The sequence below is a fragment of the Mauremys reevesii genome, linkage group 4 (genome assembly GCF_016161935.1).
Source record: "Mauremys reevesii isolate NIE-2019 linkage group 4, ASM1616193v1, whole genome shotgun sequence".
NCBI classification, from domain to species: Eukaryota; Metazoa; Chordata; order Testudines; family Geoemydidae; genus Mauremys; species Mauremys reevesii.
Window position 1 is genome coordinate 41,948,292 of NC_052626.1, and position 18,280 is coordinate 41,966,571.

The 18,280-nt window shown below is 47.2% G+C and overlaps 1 protein-coding gene across 16 annotated transcripts in view; it reads right to left on the reverse strand.

The window, feature by feature from the left end:
* TTLL5 (tubulin tyrosine ligase like 5) overlaps positions 1–18,280 on the reverse strand; it is a 235,835-nt gene that overhangs the window by 173,848 nt on the left and 43,707 nt on the right. For all 16 annotated transcript variants that reach the window (XR_005597950.1, XR_005597951.1, XR_005597952.1 and 13 more), the window contains 3 exons: positions 16,580–16,687; positions 1,889–1,970; positions 619–680 (listed from right to left, as the gene is read on the reverse strand). Coding sequence is in view for 12 of the 16 variants with exons in the window: in XM_039536715.1 (XP_039392649.1) it covers positions 619–680; positions 1,889–1,970; positions 16,580–16,687 (252 nt within the window). In the remaining 4 variants the exon portion in view is untranslated. The remainder of the gene's footprint in view (positions 1–618; positions 681–1,888; positions 1,971–16,579; positions 16,688–18,280) is intronic.

Here is an 18,280-nt window from a genome sequence, read left to right on the forward strand (position 1 = left end):
TTGGAGCATTCAACCCTACAAAAACATTTTTTCATTTCTCTTTAACTCCCTTGAGTAGGCTGTAAAATGCAGTCACACATTTTGGGGAGTCAAGGAAACAGACAGCTTTACAAACCAAACAAGAGTTTTCAACACATTTAAAAGAAGGAATTGCTCAGCCTGCACAACAGCAGTCCACTGGGTAGCATCTCTTTTGATACCCTTCGCATCTAATACATTCACCACCATTCCCACAACTTATTACACCCTGACCCACCACAGAACACTCCTCACAACACACCTCCACACACCATCTTGTTCTACAATCCAACACACTAACTCACCCCCTATCCAAATATATCTGACAAGCCAGAACACTTACCCACACACCCTCAACATAGTATAACTATCCAATACACCATATCCACCCACCTACAATTCCATCCATGCAACTCAAGACACACACCGTCCCCATAACTCAATGCACCCACTCTTCTTAACTCAAACACCCCCATCCATTATAATATATACACAAACCTCAAAACCTGACACATCTACCCAAGCCTAATACAATACACCACACAAAATTGCACCTTAACATGCAGTAAAGAGTCATGTTGAAGTTTCTATTGCACTCACCTACAAGGGTAAACATGTCCGAAATCATGCTAGCTTTGATCTTCAAGTCCAAAGGAGCATCACTGTCCCCATATGCAACAAGAGACAGGAGGAGTTAGTTATTTGGCAGTTCATGGAAAGCATCAATGCCCAACACAGATTCCCTTTCATCATATTCCCAGTGGATCAGTTCTCAGAGAGCACAAACCGAATGGAAGATATGGGGAAAGTCTAGTTGATTATCTTTGTATCACAAAAATAGTGGATGAATTATGTCTGCCTCTAAACACTGTATCTATTCAATTATAATCCGTTCCCACATTCCCTTTGGGCATCATTTGGGGAGGGCTGTTGGCTCTTCTTGGGAAGAGACTGGGTTTCCATATATCTCTACAATACATAGCAGAATGGGTGTAATTGCAATACAAATGTTAAACAATAACCACCCATCCATATAAAATGACAGATCAATGGATGCTAAGAAGCAGTGAACAAATGATCAGAGAAAGTAGATGGACCCTGAAGGGGTCAGACAGATACAGGGGTCAGATAGAAGGGGAAATGCAAAACATGTATGTACAGAGCTAAACTGAAAGTCATCTGGACTGAAAAACAGGCTAAGCCCCTGAGGCCCTGGCAGCCAAGAGTTCTTTATTGTAGGACCATAAGGACACTATGCTCTGTGGAAGATGAATGGCGTACAGAGGCTGGCATCAGTGGCAAAGTAGAAGGAAAGAGGAGAGAATGCAATAATACTAGGTCAGGTATGCAGGCATGTATGTATGGAACATTGGATCAGAAAAATAATTTCAGTGGCCACAATCTGAATGGACTTAAGACATGGGCAAAATGGGTATTGGGGAGGCTAGAAAGGAGGATGTTCCAGTAACAGACAAACTGTATGGACAACAGTTTATAGCTGTGTGGACAGGGAGGAAGGGACAAATCTCTGATGCATTGTGGATTTGGAAACAACTTGTGTGAGAGGAGAAGAAAAATGAGTAGTCAAATACGACCCTAGGTTAGGAGATATTAGCCATAGTAACAAAGAAATAGTTAGAAAGCAAATAGAACCCCAGTTGGACTCCTTCAGAATTCCTGATGCACCCAGGTCACTATGAAAAGGAACAGCAAAGAAGATCCACTCTGTAAGCCCATAAATAATGGAACAATATACCAAGGATTTCATTCAGCCATGCCTGCCCAGGGCATGCACTTGGTGTGGCCAGAGATTCCACCATCTTTACTGAGGTCCCAGCCCTTCCATTTCTTGAAGCTGGGAATCACTTACCAGGCCAGGGATGGGGATAAGTTCACCTCCAGTAGCCAGGGCTTGAGAGTAGCATCAATAAGGACATCAAAACCATACAGCTCTGAAAACACAAATGGTGTCACTGTAATTGCCCAGAGAGCCCAGAAAATGCCCAATTTGAGCCTCTGTTGGGGCACTCCTGCCAGCTGACTCATCTGAGGCTTACCGGTCCCTCTAGCTCAGATACCCTCTCAGATGGGAGTCTGGCTTCCCTAGAATGGGGGCTAAAGACACTACCAGCTCTGGGGGAGTCCAGAAAACTAGCCCCAGGAAAACCTGGAGAAAGAAGGATGAGAAAGGGAGAGGCACAGGCAGGAACAGCAAACAAAGGTAGAAGAGAGAAGAAGAAAGAGGAAGAATTAGAAACACTTTCCTCCCCAAGACCTAGCTGTCCAGACCCTAGCATGTGCAGAATTATGCTACCTACATTTTCACACACAGAGGCATAAAGCAACGCAACCAAATCATCCCATCTTCCAACACTTTCACTAACTCCACTTTATTTCCAGGATCCTATTTAAAACAAAAATTCACCCTCTTTGCTTTTAAAAGCTTTCCTGTCTTCCCTAGTCTGCCACATGGACCTCCATTCTTTTTACCATCACAATCTCTCCATCTACTCATCTAGCACTAGCTTTCCCTTTGTACTCCCACATAATCCCCAGGTGGGTGCAAGATCCTTCTTCTCTGCAGCTCCTGCCACTTTGACAGCCTCCCAGTAACTTCACTTTACTGATGCTCCACCATGTTGCAAATCACTGTTAAAAAAAAAAGCCTCTCACCAAATGCTCTCTCACTCAGAATGTATTACATGTGCTAGATGCACTCCTCTTTAATTGGTCAGACTGAAGCCAGCTTCCCATTCCAGGACTGATTTTATTTCCTTCTATACAGCACATTCTCTCATTTTGGGACACAACTTACAAGAAAGATGCTACAACAAATATGACTGTAAGTAAGTTGGCACCAAAGCAATTTCTTGGCACAGTACTAAGTGTTGGAGACAGTTAACATCAGCGCAACTTATGCACATTCTTTTTAAATATTGCAGAACATGGGATTGGCACAGGGAAAGGATTTTCATTTAATTGATCAGTTCCCTAACGGAACAAGAGCAATAGAATTACTGTGCCATGCTGCTCACCTCGAATTCTGGCCCCAGCATTTTGTCACCTGCTTGACATTCATGCGGGCTCTGGTGAGCTGGACTGTTTGACAAGATCCTCTTTTGCAGGCAGCTGTTCAAGAGCTCATGTAGCTTGCGATAGTAAGTTAATGAGCTACTGGGGGGACTTGGAGGAGAAGGAAATGGCAGCACAATTTGTGAATGTTGCCTGCATGTTTTTCTGGGCCCTGTAGCCAGACACTGAGCGGGAAGCAAAACAGCACAGAACTAATCAGTTGGTCCAGCCCAAGAAAGTGAGGCTGATCTGCATCGAGGTTTCTTGTTTCCCAGGCTGAGAAGGCTCTGGCAGGGGAGAGGGAAGGAGGAGGAGTTTATGAGTGTGAACATTTAAGGGTTTTGAACGAGAAAAAAAAATCTCATGGATAAGCTAAGCACATTCTTCCAAAAGATAGTTTCTAGTGTACAAAACCTGAGGGACAGCCAAGCAGCTAGATGGAAAAGGTGAGTGGGTCAATAGCAACTGCTGGTCTGCAACCTCCCACCCCCTAAGCCAGGGGCGGCCAAACTTTTTGGCCCAAGGGCCACATCTGAGTATGGAAATTGTATGGCAGGCCATGAATGCTGATGAAAATGGAGGCTGGGGTGCGGGAGCGGGTGAGGACTCTGGCTGGGGGTGCGGGTTCTGGGATAGGGCCAGAAATGAGTTCAGGGTCCAGGAGGGGGCTCCGGGCTGGGGCAGGGGGTTGGGGTGCACGTGTGAGGGTTCTGGCCGTGGGTGCGGGCTCTGGGGTGCAGGAGGGTGGGACTGAGGGGTTCAGAGAGCAGGAGGGGAATCAGGGCTGGGGCGGGGGGGGTTGGGGCACGGGGGGTTGGGGCACTGCAGGGGGTCTGGGGTGCAGGCTCTGGGTGGCGCTTACCTCAAGCAGCTCCTGGAAGCAGCAGCATGTCCTCCTTCCGGCTCCTACACGGAGGCATGGCCAGGCAGCTCTACATGCTGCCCCATCTGCAGGTGCTGCCCCTGCAGCTCCCACTGGCTACAGCTGACGACCAATAGGAACTGCGGGGGTGGTGCTTGGGGCAGGGGCAGTGTGCAGAGCCCCCTGGCTTCTCCTACCTTAGCTACCAACTTCACCTTCCATATGCCTCTCTCCATCATTCTCTCCCACTCTTTTTTCCCCCTTTTCCCATCCTTTCCCCCCACCCGCTCAATGTCCCATCCCTCCTTTCCTCCACTCCTATATATAAGTGAAACTAAGAAGACACTTGCTAGTCAGCACCCCAATCATTCTGCTTGTATAACATTCCTTTCCCCACCCTTTGTCTTATCTATTGACATACTAAGTTCTCTGGGGCAGGAACCATGTCTTACGTGTTTTTGTACATTGTTGTTGCTAATTTATATGCTGCTCTTACACTTATAGAGAGGATGGGGTACATGTGCCAAACGGGACCAAGATTGATCCCTTTTACTTTTACAGGGCATACACTGGATGCTTCTACCACAAATGCTTCTAACACAGTTCTGCAAGAGAAGAGTGAGCTAAAATGGGGGGGCATTGTGAGCAGGGGTTTGTTGTTTTCTAAATGATCTATACACTCTTGGCCTCTCTCTCTATATAAAGAGCAATGGTGTTTTAAAATCCAGTGTCACATCTGTGTGTTATATGCTACATCTATCACATGCCCCGGAAAAGGTAAATTGTAAATCTAGACCATTCTCAGAGCTGGAATTTAAGATCTGGGGACATCTGGGGGGGTGGGGTTAGCACTAGTCCCAGGGGCTGGACAGCTGGACCAAGAAGTCTCAGCTGTCAGGGGAAGTACTAGGCAGATGACCCACACTCCATGAATGTGCCTAGAGATCCCAGTTACAGGCAGGGTCTGGACTCCATTCAGACTCTTGATGCTTAAAGCAGCAGTTGTCAACGAGGGATCTGTTGCCCCCCCTCCGACCCCGTGAAGCCACGAGCTCGTTGCAGGGGGCCACGGGGCCCTAAAGGTGAAGTGTGGGGCCCCCAATGCCCAGCACACCGTGGAGCTGAAACTGGAGCAGAGGCATGGGGAGCTTTGAGCCTAGATGTCCCCTACGGGGGTGGGGGGTGAAGCCAGGAACGGAGGCATAGGATTGAAGCCCCAGCCCCAGCACCCCCACAGGGCTGAAGCCAGGACCAGAGCTATGGGTCTAAATCCCTGATGCCCCTGCAGGGCAGAACCACCCCCATGCACACCTAAAGCCCCAGCTCTCTTCTGCCTGGTGGCTGAAGTCTGGAAGCCCTGAGCCCTGCATGGCTAAAGCTTCAAGCCGCCCTCACCACCCCCGTGGCTGAAGCCAGGAACCCAGAGGCCCCTCTGCTGGCCCCTGGAGTTTTTATAGTATGTTGGGGGGAGGAGCCTCAGAAAGAAAAAGGTTGAGAACCCCTGGTTTAAGGCATATGGGGACTTGGTGTTTGGATCCCCTCACAGCAGTTTGGTGAGAAGTCCAACAGGTGGAGCTCAGTTAGAACGGAGATACTCAGCACCATGGGCATCCTGACTCTGACTGGGAACTACTACACACAAATCCTAGGTAAAAAAAAATCCAGCATCCCACATAGGCTAATGAAACACTTCTAGGGTATGTCCCACTTTGGAGAATGAACCAGGACGATTTCACACTGAAAAATGCCTCACTCTCACCCCATCTTATCTTCTTCTGCAGGCAAAGGTACTGAACTCACATGTAAGCAGCATGAAGAGGGGAAGCCCCTGTGAGAACACCAGAGAGCAAAGGTGTCTCCTCTGCAGCTGCAGCCAGGATGCCTGGCTGTCACTCTCTGTTATAGAGGGATCAGAGAGAGCAAACTGATTGAAAGATGACTGTATGCTAGGATTTCCCCTTAGTTATGGCAAGGGCAGCATCAGGTCTGACGGCCCATCTTGCATCCCAATGTTGAGGAAATATGGGGAGCTGGCAGATGGGCAATCAGGTTTCCACAGCTCCTCAGATCCTTAGCCTACTCCCCTTCTTCAGCTACTGTGAACCACAAAAAAAAATTCATCCTCATACAATTTCAAAGGCTCAAGCAAGATATCAGAAGGCAGCATCTGATGCCAATACTTAGAACATGAGCTCTCACTCAGCAAAAGGATCACTGCAACCAAGGCTCCCAAATCCACCCCACCAGAAGGCTCAGGGTTATCTCCCTCCCTTACAGGGGAAAAGGAAGCTTTCCTGCATAACTAATAGCAAAGCAACACTTCTCATTTTTTACCAGCCAAACTCTTTTCCATCCTCATGCAGTCTCCTGGAAGGTGTGAGGTAGCCCTCAAGTCTAGCCACAGCTCCCCAGAGTGCACAGAGGTATAACTCAGCTCTGCAGTCCCCATAAGGAAGATGGGGCTTAGTGTTCAACATGGCTAAGCTACTTTGAAGAGGACATCTACATTTCTTTTCATCCCAAAGGAAGTTCAGAGCTGGCTAACTGCTGCCTCCACCACTCTAATTCTCAGCATCCTGCCGCATGAGAAAGAGGGTACATCTACCTATCCAGGTTTTGCTACAGCACTAATCTCCCTAACAGCCAGGTGAGCCTCAGAATTAAAAACAAACAATATCACACTCCTCGTATGTAGGAGTGAGTTAGCTTTTTAGATAACAAGAGGTGTAACTATGCGGGAAAGCCACACCAAAGCAAAGTTTTAGATTTAGTTCTGCGTTGTGCAGGGGCGGTTCTAGGTATTTTGCCACCCCAAGCATGGCAGGCAGGCTGCTTTCGGCGGCTTGCCTGCGAGAGGTCCCTGGTCCCGCGGATTCGGTGGCACGCCTGCGGGAGGTCCACCAAAGCCGCGGAACCAGTGGACCCTCTGCAGGCATGCCACCGAAGGCAACCTGCCTGCCGCCCTCGCGGCGACCAGCAGAGCACCCCCTGTGGCTTGCCGCCCCAGGCATGCACTTGGCGTGCTGGTGCCTGAAGCCGCCCCTAGAGTTGTGTGAGGTCCAAAGTCATCCTTCTCTCTTGAAGGGATTTCAGACTAGATCCAGTTCCTATGAAAGTGCACTCACAAGACACTTATTACTTAAATTTAATTGATTCAGTGGAACACAGTCATTGTGGAAGGTTACAGTTGCAGGAGAGGTGATCTTTCAGGCAGCTAGGACCAATCTTATAGAAGGCTCTAAATATCAGGACAGGGACTCAACCAGTCTATGTATTCACTCAGGAGCCAGAGCCAAAGCAGGGAGAAGAGCAGCAGGGTGATGGTGCATAATAACAAAGGCAAGCTGCTGCATTTTATACTAGGTGAAGCTTTTCAGCAGGAAGGATTTATTCCTAGAAAATTAATTGTAATAAATCAGGCACAGAGAGAGGGACGGACACACACACGCGCTGCAATAATATTGTGGCAGCTTGCAGATATAAGTGGGCATTTTTCCCTTTCATAATGGCTATTTAGGCCTCCAAGAGCAGATAAAGGAGGATATCAGACATAGTCTTCAAAAGCATTTCCCAATTCCTATCGGCATCACCTTAATCTTGCTTGGGCTCAGCATTAGCCAGCTGCTCTCATCCAGGTGTCAATTTCAGGTAGGGCCTGCAAGTGCTCTGAGAGGGTAGTTTGCATTGTACGTAAAAAGTAGAGCTGAGTGCTATCTGCATATTTTGGCACTCCAGTCCATGGTGTCTCACCAGCTCCCGCAATGGCTCATATATATGTTGAATAACATAAAGGAGAACACTGAGCTTTAGGAGACTCTACAGGTGAGGACTTTGGAAGTTGAGGGACAGTTGCTCAAGACAACCATCCAGGGTTGCATCTGAGAAAGATAGGAGTCAGTTCAGGGCCTTTCATCCCTACAGCTTCTTAGAGGTGGTATAGGAATATTAGTTCATCAAGAGTATCCTTGGCTTCCAGCTAGGGCAGAGTTTTCCAAAAATAATTAAGTTAGTGCGCAGACCATAGTGCTAATTTCTTCCTGCTATGAAAGGAGAGCTCTTATTTCTGCTTGGAGAAGGAAGTGTTCTAAATCAGTGGCTCTCAAGCAGGAGTACATGTAGCCCTGGGGGTAAAACAACAACTCATCTAGATATTTGCCTATTTTTACAACAGGCTACATAAAAAGCACTAGCAAAGTCAGTATAAACTAAAATTTCATTCAGACTAGGACTTGTCAATACTGCTCCATATACTATACAGTGAAATGTAAGTATTATATATATATATATATATATAAAATACACACATCAATTGATTGATTTTATAATTATAGGTAAAAATGAGAGTAAGCAATTTTTCAGTAATAGCATGCTGCTGTAACACTTGTATTTTTATGTTGGATTTTGTAAGCAACTCATTTTGAAGTGAGGTGAAACATGGGGGTACATGATACAAATCAGACTCGAGAGCAGTACAGTAGTCTGGAAAGGTTAAAAGTCACCAGTCTAAATCACGATAAGAGCATAATTAATTCATTCTCCTTCAGCTCTCTTCTTAAAACTCTCCTCTACCATAAAGCATACAAAAAGCTGCAGTGACATGCTGGCAGACTAGGTACCAGCTCATGCCAAAACCCAAGGCCATTTCACTTGTGTATTAATATAGATTAAAGTGGTTGTTAATTGTATGATAATGTATTTAGTGTATAAACTTCATGAAAACTAATAGGATATTAAATACATTATTTTAATTTATCTGTAGCCTGTTATAATGTAATAAACATTTACATTATATATACCCCTAAATAAATAACCCATCAAATGAGAAAGAAACCTTGCATAAAGAAAGTGAAGAATTTTAACAGGAAAGTACTAATTCCTGCACATATGAAGGCAAGTGGTCATTGTGGGTGATGATCAGATATCAAAGACTCTAAATGTACTCCTCTCTATCTCCAGTCAAAGGAAGAACCCCTGTGGGTGGTGACTATCAGCTTGTTTTCTACAAGAAGCTGTAAGTATAGATTCAGGTAAAGATCCTGCATCTCTGGATTGTTTGGACTCTTACAGGGCAGGGTACCAAATGCAAAGCAAAGATCCCCCCCAGACAATCTGGGTACCCTGAAAAGACTTTTGGAAAACAGGCCATTTATTACATTTGCCACCATTTTTGAATTACAGACGTGTCAACCTGTACATATATTCTAATCTCTCAATAACTTATTTCCCTTTCTTAGCTAATAAATCTATAGTTAGTTTACTATAGAACTGGCTACCACTGTCATCTTAGGTATGAGGTCTCGAATGCAACTCGACCTGGGTGAGTGACTGGTCTCTGGGGCTGCAAGTAACCTGGATTATTTGTGATTTTTGGTATAAGGGACCATTTATAAGTAAGTTCAGTTTGTCTGGGTGGAGAGAGAGAGAGAGTTGAGAGTGTAAAGGTATTGTCTATGACTCCATGGTAAGGCTGTTAGAGTGATCCAAGAGTTCACATTTGGTACTGGTTTGGTGAAATCTAATTATAGAACACACCACTGGGTCAGGGTATCTACCCTGCTTCTGACAGTCTTCACTGTGATAGGAACTCATGGTCAGGAGCCACTTGAGAGACAACATGACAAACTGTTAGGCTGCTGGTATGCTAAGACTAGTCACTCATGCTGACCAATATTGTTTCCTTGCACTCCCTTGTCTGTCTGTATCCATCTGTTGTCTCGTCTTAGACTAGACTACAAATTCCTTAGTGCTGAGGTTGCCCTTTTGTTCTGTTTGTGTACAACAGGGATCAGCAACCTTTGGCACAGGGCCCATCAGGGGAATCTGCTGGTGGGCCGGGCCGGTTTGTTTACCTGCAGTGTCCACAGGTGCGACCAATCGCAGCTCCCACTGGCTGTGGTTTGCCATTCCAGGCCAATGGAGGCTGCAGGAAGGGGTGGCCAGCACATCCCTCAGCCCACGCCACTTCCCGCAGGCCCCAATGGCAAACCCTGGTGTACAGCATCTACCACAATAGGGACCTGCTCCATGACTCGAGCGCCTCTGTGCTACTAAAGTATAAATAACTGATACAGAGACAGTTCTTGCACATCCAGCCAGAAGATCCAGTCCAGAGGTAGGGCTGGCAGGCTATAAGAGGCTGGAGATTACTTGTGAAAAAGTTAAGGTAAAGGGCTCAAAATATAGCCTAACACCATCTCATATTAGAGGTACCATCTGCCTGGATATTGACACAAGCCAACACAGAGAGGTTTGTAAACTTCATTGCGACATTGAAAAAAAAAATCTCCAGGAAGCCTTTGGTGTCTGGAGATCAAGGAAGAGCAGCAGAATTCCAGGTTAGTGTTGTGTCTGAATTTACAAATTAAATGGATTAATGCAAAGGATTTTGATTAGAGTGAACTCTGCCTGCATTTGAGCTGAGAAAGAGAGGCTACACCACCTACAGTTTACTCATCACGTATACAGAGCGGTGATGGAGAGAGTATTCTAGGGGGCAAGGTGAACATACACTAGTTCTGCAGTACCAGACAGGATTCCTGTCTGGAAGACCATGGAAGAACAATTTATCAGCAATAAGCTCATGGGTGGTGTGATCCGGTGCTCAGGGCAGTGGTCCCCAAACTGGGGGGGCACAGGGGAACGCTTGTGGGGGCACAGGAGGTCTAGGCCAGTGACACCCAGTTCCACTCAGCCCTGGCCCTGCCTCCAGACTTGCCCCCACCCCACAGGCTGAGAGCCCATTCCTGACCCAAGACCTGCCCCCAGCTGTGGCCCCCTTACCCCTGCCCGCATCCCTGCCACCCTCCCCACTGGGAGCTGTGGCACAGCCCTGGCTCCTGGTGGGGGAGGGGGGTGCAGCCAGGGGTAAGGGGGGTATAACACTGAAAAGTTTGGGGATCCCTGGATTAGGGGAAAGATTGTGTCTCATTACATCACATTAGTTCTACATACCCACTATTAGAAAGTGACATATCCTTTCTTCCAAGAAACGGTTGTTCTTAAGTTCTGTGTAAAGAGAAAATTTCCCCATCTCCATATAGCATCCCTGGAAAGTCACTGGATGGCAAAGGATGAAAAATGGCCAGGAGACTTCAAAGGACATGCACCGCTGTCCTGTATTACATCCAAAATATAATTGAGAGAAGCACTAGTTGCTACAAAAGAATGAAGTTGTCTGTGGGAGAGGCACAGGAGCTCCTGCACTTCCATACAAACCTGGGACTGGTCCACTAGGTTCCACTTCAAAAGCCTGTATTCATGCCAGTTAGTCATAGTGGGATGGAAAGAGGACCATTCAGCCACCCAGAATTCTCCAGGTTCAAGTATGAAACAAACAGGAGTAAATTCCAGGAGAATCTGTGACAAATTCTCACAAGCAAGAAAACCCATTATGTCTAGCAGAATCTACACTACTAGCCGGGGAGTGGTAATACTCAACAGTGGACAAGAGAACTGCAATATCCACTGAGAGCTCATGATAAGATTAAGTCTCAGTAGAGCTAACCAGTAGTGCATGGCTCTAGAGTGGCATCACAGAGCACGCATGAGTGTCTGTTTCTACTATACCACACCTTGACAGTCCCATGAAAGCCTGCTAGCAGCACTGTTCTGAGCAATTCAGCCCTAGGACACACTCTCAAAGCTGTTCTTGCTTAAGACACCATATCATTTTCCTGCCAAGATCAAGTAATATCCTGAGTATTCTGGTCTTCCCCTTTGAGGGTGGAAAAAATGCAACATCCTAGCGGCTGGACTGAGCTCTGCCAATAGTGAGCGGGGACCCATTATATTGCCTCTTCTTCAGGCTGTTTCAATGAGTGCAGAGAAGGGTTGTAGCAATGGAGCCTTGCGGCCTTCACACCATCCCCCACCAACCACCCTGGGGAAAGATTGACATTTGCTTCAAAGTGGCCTTTCTTAGCCCACCCAGAAGCCCAGACTCCAGGAGGCAAAAACAAACAATGAAGCCTTTAATTGGCTTGAACCCAGGCACTCCAAAGCCACTGCCTCCTCATACTGAATCACCTCTGCAAAAGCCTACCCAAAGTACTATCCCATCCTCCCTCAAAGTTCACCTGTTGCTGTCAGAGCCTGTATCCTGCAGCTTTCCCAGAGCCTGCATAACACACAGGTCCACTTGTTAGATTCTCTGTTTGGAGCAAATTAACACCTTCACCCCTTATCTCCAGACTGCATCTGCTTCCATGTGACCTTGCTCCTCTGCCTTTTGGGAATGGGGAAGGGAGGGTGTGTCCATTTCCACTATTACCTCCAATGAGCAGGACATTCCTTCCTGCACAGCAGACATACGGAGTATGAGAGCCTCTCCACAAGAATCCCATGCACTGCTACAGGCTGGGGACCGACTGGCTAAGTAGCAGTTCTGCAGAAAAGGACCTGGGGTTACAGTGGACAAGAAGCTGGCTATAAATCAGCAGTGTGCCCTTGTGCAAGAAGGCCAACGGCATATTGGGCTGTATTAGTAGGAGCATTGCCAGCAGATCGAGGGAAGTGATTATTCCCCTCTATTCGGCACTGATGAGGCCACACCTGGAGTATTGCGTTCAGTCTTGGTCCCACCACTACAGAAGGGATGTGGATAAACTGGAGAGAGTCCAGCGGAAGGCAATGAAAATGATTAGGGAGCTGGGGCACATGACTTATGAGGAGAGGCTGAGGGAACTGGAGTTTAGTCTGCAGAAGAGAAGAGTGAGGGGGGATTTGATAGCAGCCTTCAACTACCTGAAGGGGGGTTCCAAAGAGGATGGAGCTAGGCTGTTCAGTGGTGGCAGATGACAAAATAAGAAGCAATGGTCTCAAGTTGCAGTGGGGGAGGTCTAGGTTGGATATTAGGAAACACTTGCACTAGGAGGGTCCTGAAGCACTGGAATGGGTTACCTAGAGAGGTGGTGGAATCTCCATCCTTAGAGGTTTTTAAGGCCTGGCTTGACAAAGCCCTGGCTGGGATGATTTAGTTGGTGTTGGTCCTGCTTTAAGCAAGGGATTGGACTAGATGACCTCCTGAGGTCTCTTCCAACCCTAATATTCTATGATCTTCTCCCTGAATGCAGAGACTGTATTGCTTTGACCTTAGAATACTGGCATTTTCCAGACTGCCTGCCAAATGAATGCTTAGTGAGAATGTATATATAATGTCTGCAGCCAGACCACCTAGGCCTGTGATTCAGTCACATTTCTCAAGCTATGTAGGGTCAAACCAGGTCATTGCTTCAATGAGAGACCCCCCACACACAGAAAAAACTCAGGGTGCTTCAGAAAGTGGTGCTGGTGATTTAAGTAGGTGGCATTCTCCCTGCTGGTTCAAAAATCAAAGCAGTGCCCCAGTGGGATGACAGGGGTCACTATATTTACACTTAGAAATGCTGACTTTGGAATGAGACAAAAATCAAGGGCCTGACCATTTGTGGTCATTAAGGATCCTGTGATTCTTTTAACTGTAGTTCAGTTAGTCCTGGGATTCTGGCCAAATTCTAACTCAAGTAATTACTTCTGCCCCTAAATTCCCGCTGCAATTTTGATTGGAAATAACATTTTTTTCTTCACTTCCTGCCTTAAAGTTTTGGAGCACTGCTGTGCACTGTTGAACAGCTGTCACATCCCATCCCAGACAGGGATGCATTTTAGTGTTAGGGAAAGCAATTGTTTGTGTAGTGTTTTGGGATCCTCCAGGATGAAGGGGCTAGAAAACTGAGAACTTGATTAGGCAGAGGAGTCCTCACCACCAGGGAAAGGGCTTCAGAAGGAAACCAAGCTTGCTACCTTGTGTGGGTCTTTCTAGAGTCGGTGCAGTCAGAAGGTGCAAATGCCCCAGAAGACGAGATTCCTCTTGTAAGCATGTTTCTAAAGCCAGACCAATTCCATTACAGAAGTCTTAGGGAACAATCTGGGGCAGCCAATGACATGGGCTCAGGCTTCATAGATTAGCTGGTGAACCAGTTCAGGCAGCTTTATCAGTTCTGAGCCCCACAGCTCAGTCTGCCTGAGAGTCACAAGTTAAGAATTTCACTTGCAGTCTAATTTTAATGAGGAATTAAGAGCCATTTAGAAACCACAAGCTACAGCCAGCAGGAGCATCAACTGGCAGCTGCACGGATCAAAGCAACAAGTTCTCACAGCTTTGTGCTCTCCCACCTCCCCACACAAATATGGCTGCAATAAAATTTATACAGCCCCTTACAATGTTCTTCTATGCTGAACTGCACACCTGCCAGTGAAACTACTCATGAGTAGGCAGAAGATCGGTAGGACTGGTTGCTGTTAGGACTTGGCAGGCTGGCCAGCTACTGCCACATTCATTGCCAACATTCTCCCAACCAGGTAGAAGAGAAGAGGAGAGTGTGTCTAACCTACTGAATGAGCAAATGTGAGAACCAGGATGGCATGGGGGAAGACTTATCTCCAGCACCATGGAAGACTGGGCCAGGAGCACAGGGTAGGCCAGCCTCTACCCCATCCCAACAGAGGACAGAACAAGGTTCTGTAGTATGGCCTGACTAGAGCGATCAAGGAGAAACTCCAGTAAGCTACAAAGATCAAATAGACAAGCCTGACTGACCCAGTCTTTTAGATGGCCAATCCTTCCCAGTGTGTCATTTCCAGGCTGCATTGTTTGCTATCAAAAGAGAGGAAGGAACAGAGAGAAAGTGGCTTCCAAAGGGATTCCACCTTCTGCCATTCATGTCTCATTCAGTTTTCTCACTAACATTTGTGACTGCAGAGTCAGCCATCTTGAACATCCCCAGCTGGCAAGTGTCCTTGCTGTAAACGGAAACAGCAGGGGCAAGGCATCAAAGGGTGAGAACAGGGCACTGGGATAAAGATTGGGCAATGGAGGAAGGCAAGGGACAGCTCAGGGTCCTCAGGACCATGGCCAACCACTTGGCTGAGAGGGGGAGGGAAGGCTGCAGCAAGTACAGAACTCCAGGAATGCCTCTGGCTCCCTTGGGAAGCAGCATGGCTCCTGCTTAAGCTCTCTTTCCTGGGAAGCTCTTAATTCATGTTTATACTCAAACAAATGGAATGAAAGTTGGTTTGTGGGACGGCAGCCCTGTGGGAGGCTGGGGGGAGGAGGAGGAAAGCAACCAAGAGGGTGATTTAAGTCCCATCCTGGGGAGGCAGCAGGAAGTGGGATAACCTTAAAGCCAGACCCAGCACAGTGGACATACGGAATATAAGAGCCTCTCCACAAGCTGGTCAGAGTAAACTTAAGACAAGGGCTGAGAGGGGGAGGAGGAGGAGGGAGAAACACAGGGGAGATGGCCAGCTCTCTATTGGGCTGTTGATATTTTTAGAGTAGGTGCTAAACTGCTACTTCACTAAAAACAATTCCATCTGACTGCTAAGTTTCCAATCATTTCCAAGAGTTCCGGTAACTCTGAAGAAGAGATCAAAGCTACACAGAAAAGCAAAGGCCCTACAAGCAGGGCCAGCTCCAGGGTTTTTGCCACCCCAAGCAGCAAAAAACAAACCCAGCCATCGCGATCAGCTTTACAGCCACCACTTCAGTCTTCGGCAGCTGGTCCTTCGCTCCGAGAGGGAGTGAGGGACCCGCCGCCGAATTGCTGCCCAAGAGCCGGACGTGCCATCTCTCTGTTGGCCACCCCAAGCACCTGCTTGCTGGGCTGGTGCCTGGAGCTGGCCCTGCCTGCAAGTTGGCCAGCTTTCAGAGGTAGCCTGACACCTGATACCATACATGCCCAGGCATACCTCCTCCCTGGATCCCTCACTCTATCCTGTCAGCTCCCAGGACCCAAACTGGACAGCATTAACATTACACTCATGGAGATGTATGTAGTGCTGCCAACCTTCAAGAATCCCACAGCAGAAGGGATTTTCCTGTCATGGCTGTGCTCAGACAGCCTATTCCCCTTGGTCCCTGAACACAGGGCAGCCTAAACTACTAGAAGCCTTTAGTGCAAGCCCTGACTGAGCATAAGATTGATTCTGCGTTCAGCAATCTTCTACTTTGGGACTCCTGCCTTCTGTGTTTGCAGAGAGCAGCTGGAAGCAGGAGGAGGCCGCCTCAGGGAAGGCTGAGGAGCTGCCATTGGAAAGCAGTAGGAGGCATGCACTGGTACCAGCCGCCACTTTCTGGAACTGTTCCAAGCTTCCCCTTCCCATTGCCAACACATAGCTCTGTATACAGCCTCAGCCAGAGGTAGGCTCTGCCGCCGCCATGTGGTACAGTCACACAAAAGCAAGCCCAGCAGGCATCACCAACACTCATATGCAACAAGCCTTCCTTCTAGGGATCAATCTCACAGCAATGTGTGCTCAACCCATCACCCTTTCCAGGACCACAAATGGGTCAGCAACTCCAGTATGCCCAACACCCTGCAGGTTCCCTCTGAACCATTCTGCTCATCTTAGAATCCAGCACTCCTCCCATCAGAGGACCCCCTATGTGTGACAGTGACTCTGGGGTCAATCCTGCAGTCTGGGATGTCTGCACAGAGCCAAACCCAAATTTCCCTCTGTTGCTAGCCCAATATGGAGTCCAAGCTTTTCCACACAACTCCTGGGCTGGAAGCAGCAGGTAACAGACACCCAGGAGAAAAGGGAACCTGCAACAGCCCCATATGTTAAGACAACGCCTGGGCGCCTTACCAAAGCAGCTGCCACGGTGTGGAAGAAAGGTTTTACAGGCTGTGGCAATGGCCAACTCAGCAGAAATAATGGTCTTAATAATCAGGTCCTCCACATTGGCCATCAGTGCTGTGAGGGGGAAAAAAAACAAAACAGAATGTGAAGCAGGGATTACACTCATGTGCAAATGCTCTCCTGGGTTTGCATGTGAATCTGAGCATGGGTGACACCATAGGTAACATCAATCAAATGAGAGCATATGTGGACATCCAGAGGAACAAGAGATCATGAGTGCATACATGAATACCCCAGGGCAGGAGCACTCAAGTGAATTCTCAGAGGAGTGCAAGAGCAAATGCAAGCAACCTTAAGCAGGAGCATACAGCATGCATGACAGCACAATTTAGCATGAGTGATCACTCACCCACACTGTTTTAAGGATTAACTAATCAAGAGTGTTAGAGAAACTCTCATGCTCAAGGGCACAAGCCAAATTAATGGGAGTTAGTTTCTTTGTTGGCAGCTCCCTTTTGATACTGGCCACTGAACTAGATAAAACCTCTGGTCTAATTAAGTACTGCAATTACTATTTTCCATACGTGGCAGAATACATGTGTGCGTATGCCTAGGTATGCAAAGTTTGAGCATCTGTACAAGAGGAAGCATGAATGTGTGCACATGAGTGGGTGGGCATGTGTACACAAGTGTTCCTGCATGTGCATAAGAATACAGAAACTGCTGTCCCAGATCAGTCTGGCGTTCTTAGCCCAGCATTCTGTCTGTGACACCAGCATCAGAGCAAGATGCAAGAAACCCCTAACTGGACAATTATGGAATAACCAATTAATTGGAATGTCTTCCTAATTTCTCTCAGTGGTTGGTTATTTAGGAGAGTTTATCGCTTTACACTGGATAATATAAAGTGTAACAATGTTCTAATGATCTGTATCAATATCTAATCACGTATGCAACTGAGAGAACATTAATTGGTGCAAGTGAGCATGAGTGACTGCACAACCATGCACATAAAATTGGGAAAGGCTTAGTTCCACTTAGAAGCCTGATTCAAATCCCTTCCTCCATCCTCTAAGTTGCTTGGTAATACTTATAGAATGGGCATGGCAGCTGCCAAATAGTGTTACTAAGGACTGTCAGGCAAGTTGTCCCTTAAGAGAAAATTTCTTGGATTCTGCTGTGCAGATGCATCAAAGCAGACCTGGTAAAGGTATGGAAGAGAGCTGTTCTACAGAACTTAAGCACACAGATGGACAACAAAACTCAAAAACCTGGGGCATGAAAAAGTGATATCATATCCATGAGTCATTCAAGATGACACAGGTAACCAGCCATTTGTTCACTAAATTGCAGGGTTCAAGAGGTTGATGACTCACCAGACTGAACAAACCATGGGAGCCGTGGAGGGAGGGGAAGCATTTAGGGTGGTACCAGAAGGTATAACTAGGAGGAACGGGAGGACATTAAGAAAGGGAAACAGGAAGAATATCAGGAAACACCCTGACAGTCTGTTGAACTATATACCATGCAAGAGAAGGTTTGGGGTCCTCCCCACTGGGAACATTGAGAACTAGGGCTGGCCATAGCCCTAGAGAATATATCACAGGAAACAATCCTGCCCTCTGCCCTGAGATGGAACCTAGCAGGATTCTTCCTAGGATTTCTTGCTGGTGGACACAAGGAAGGAACCAAGGGGGGGGGGGTCTC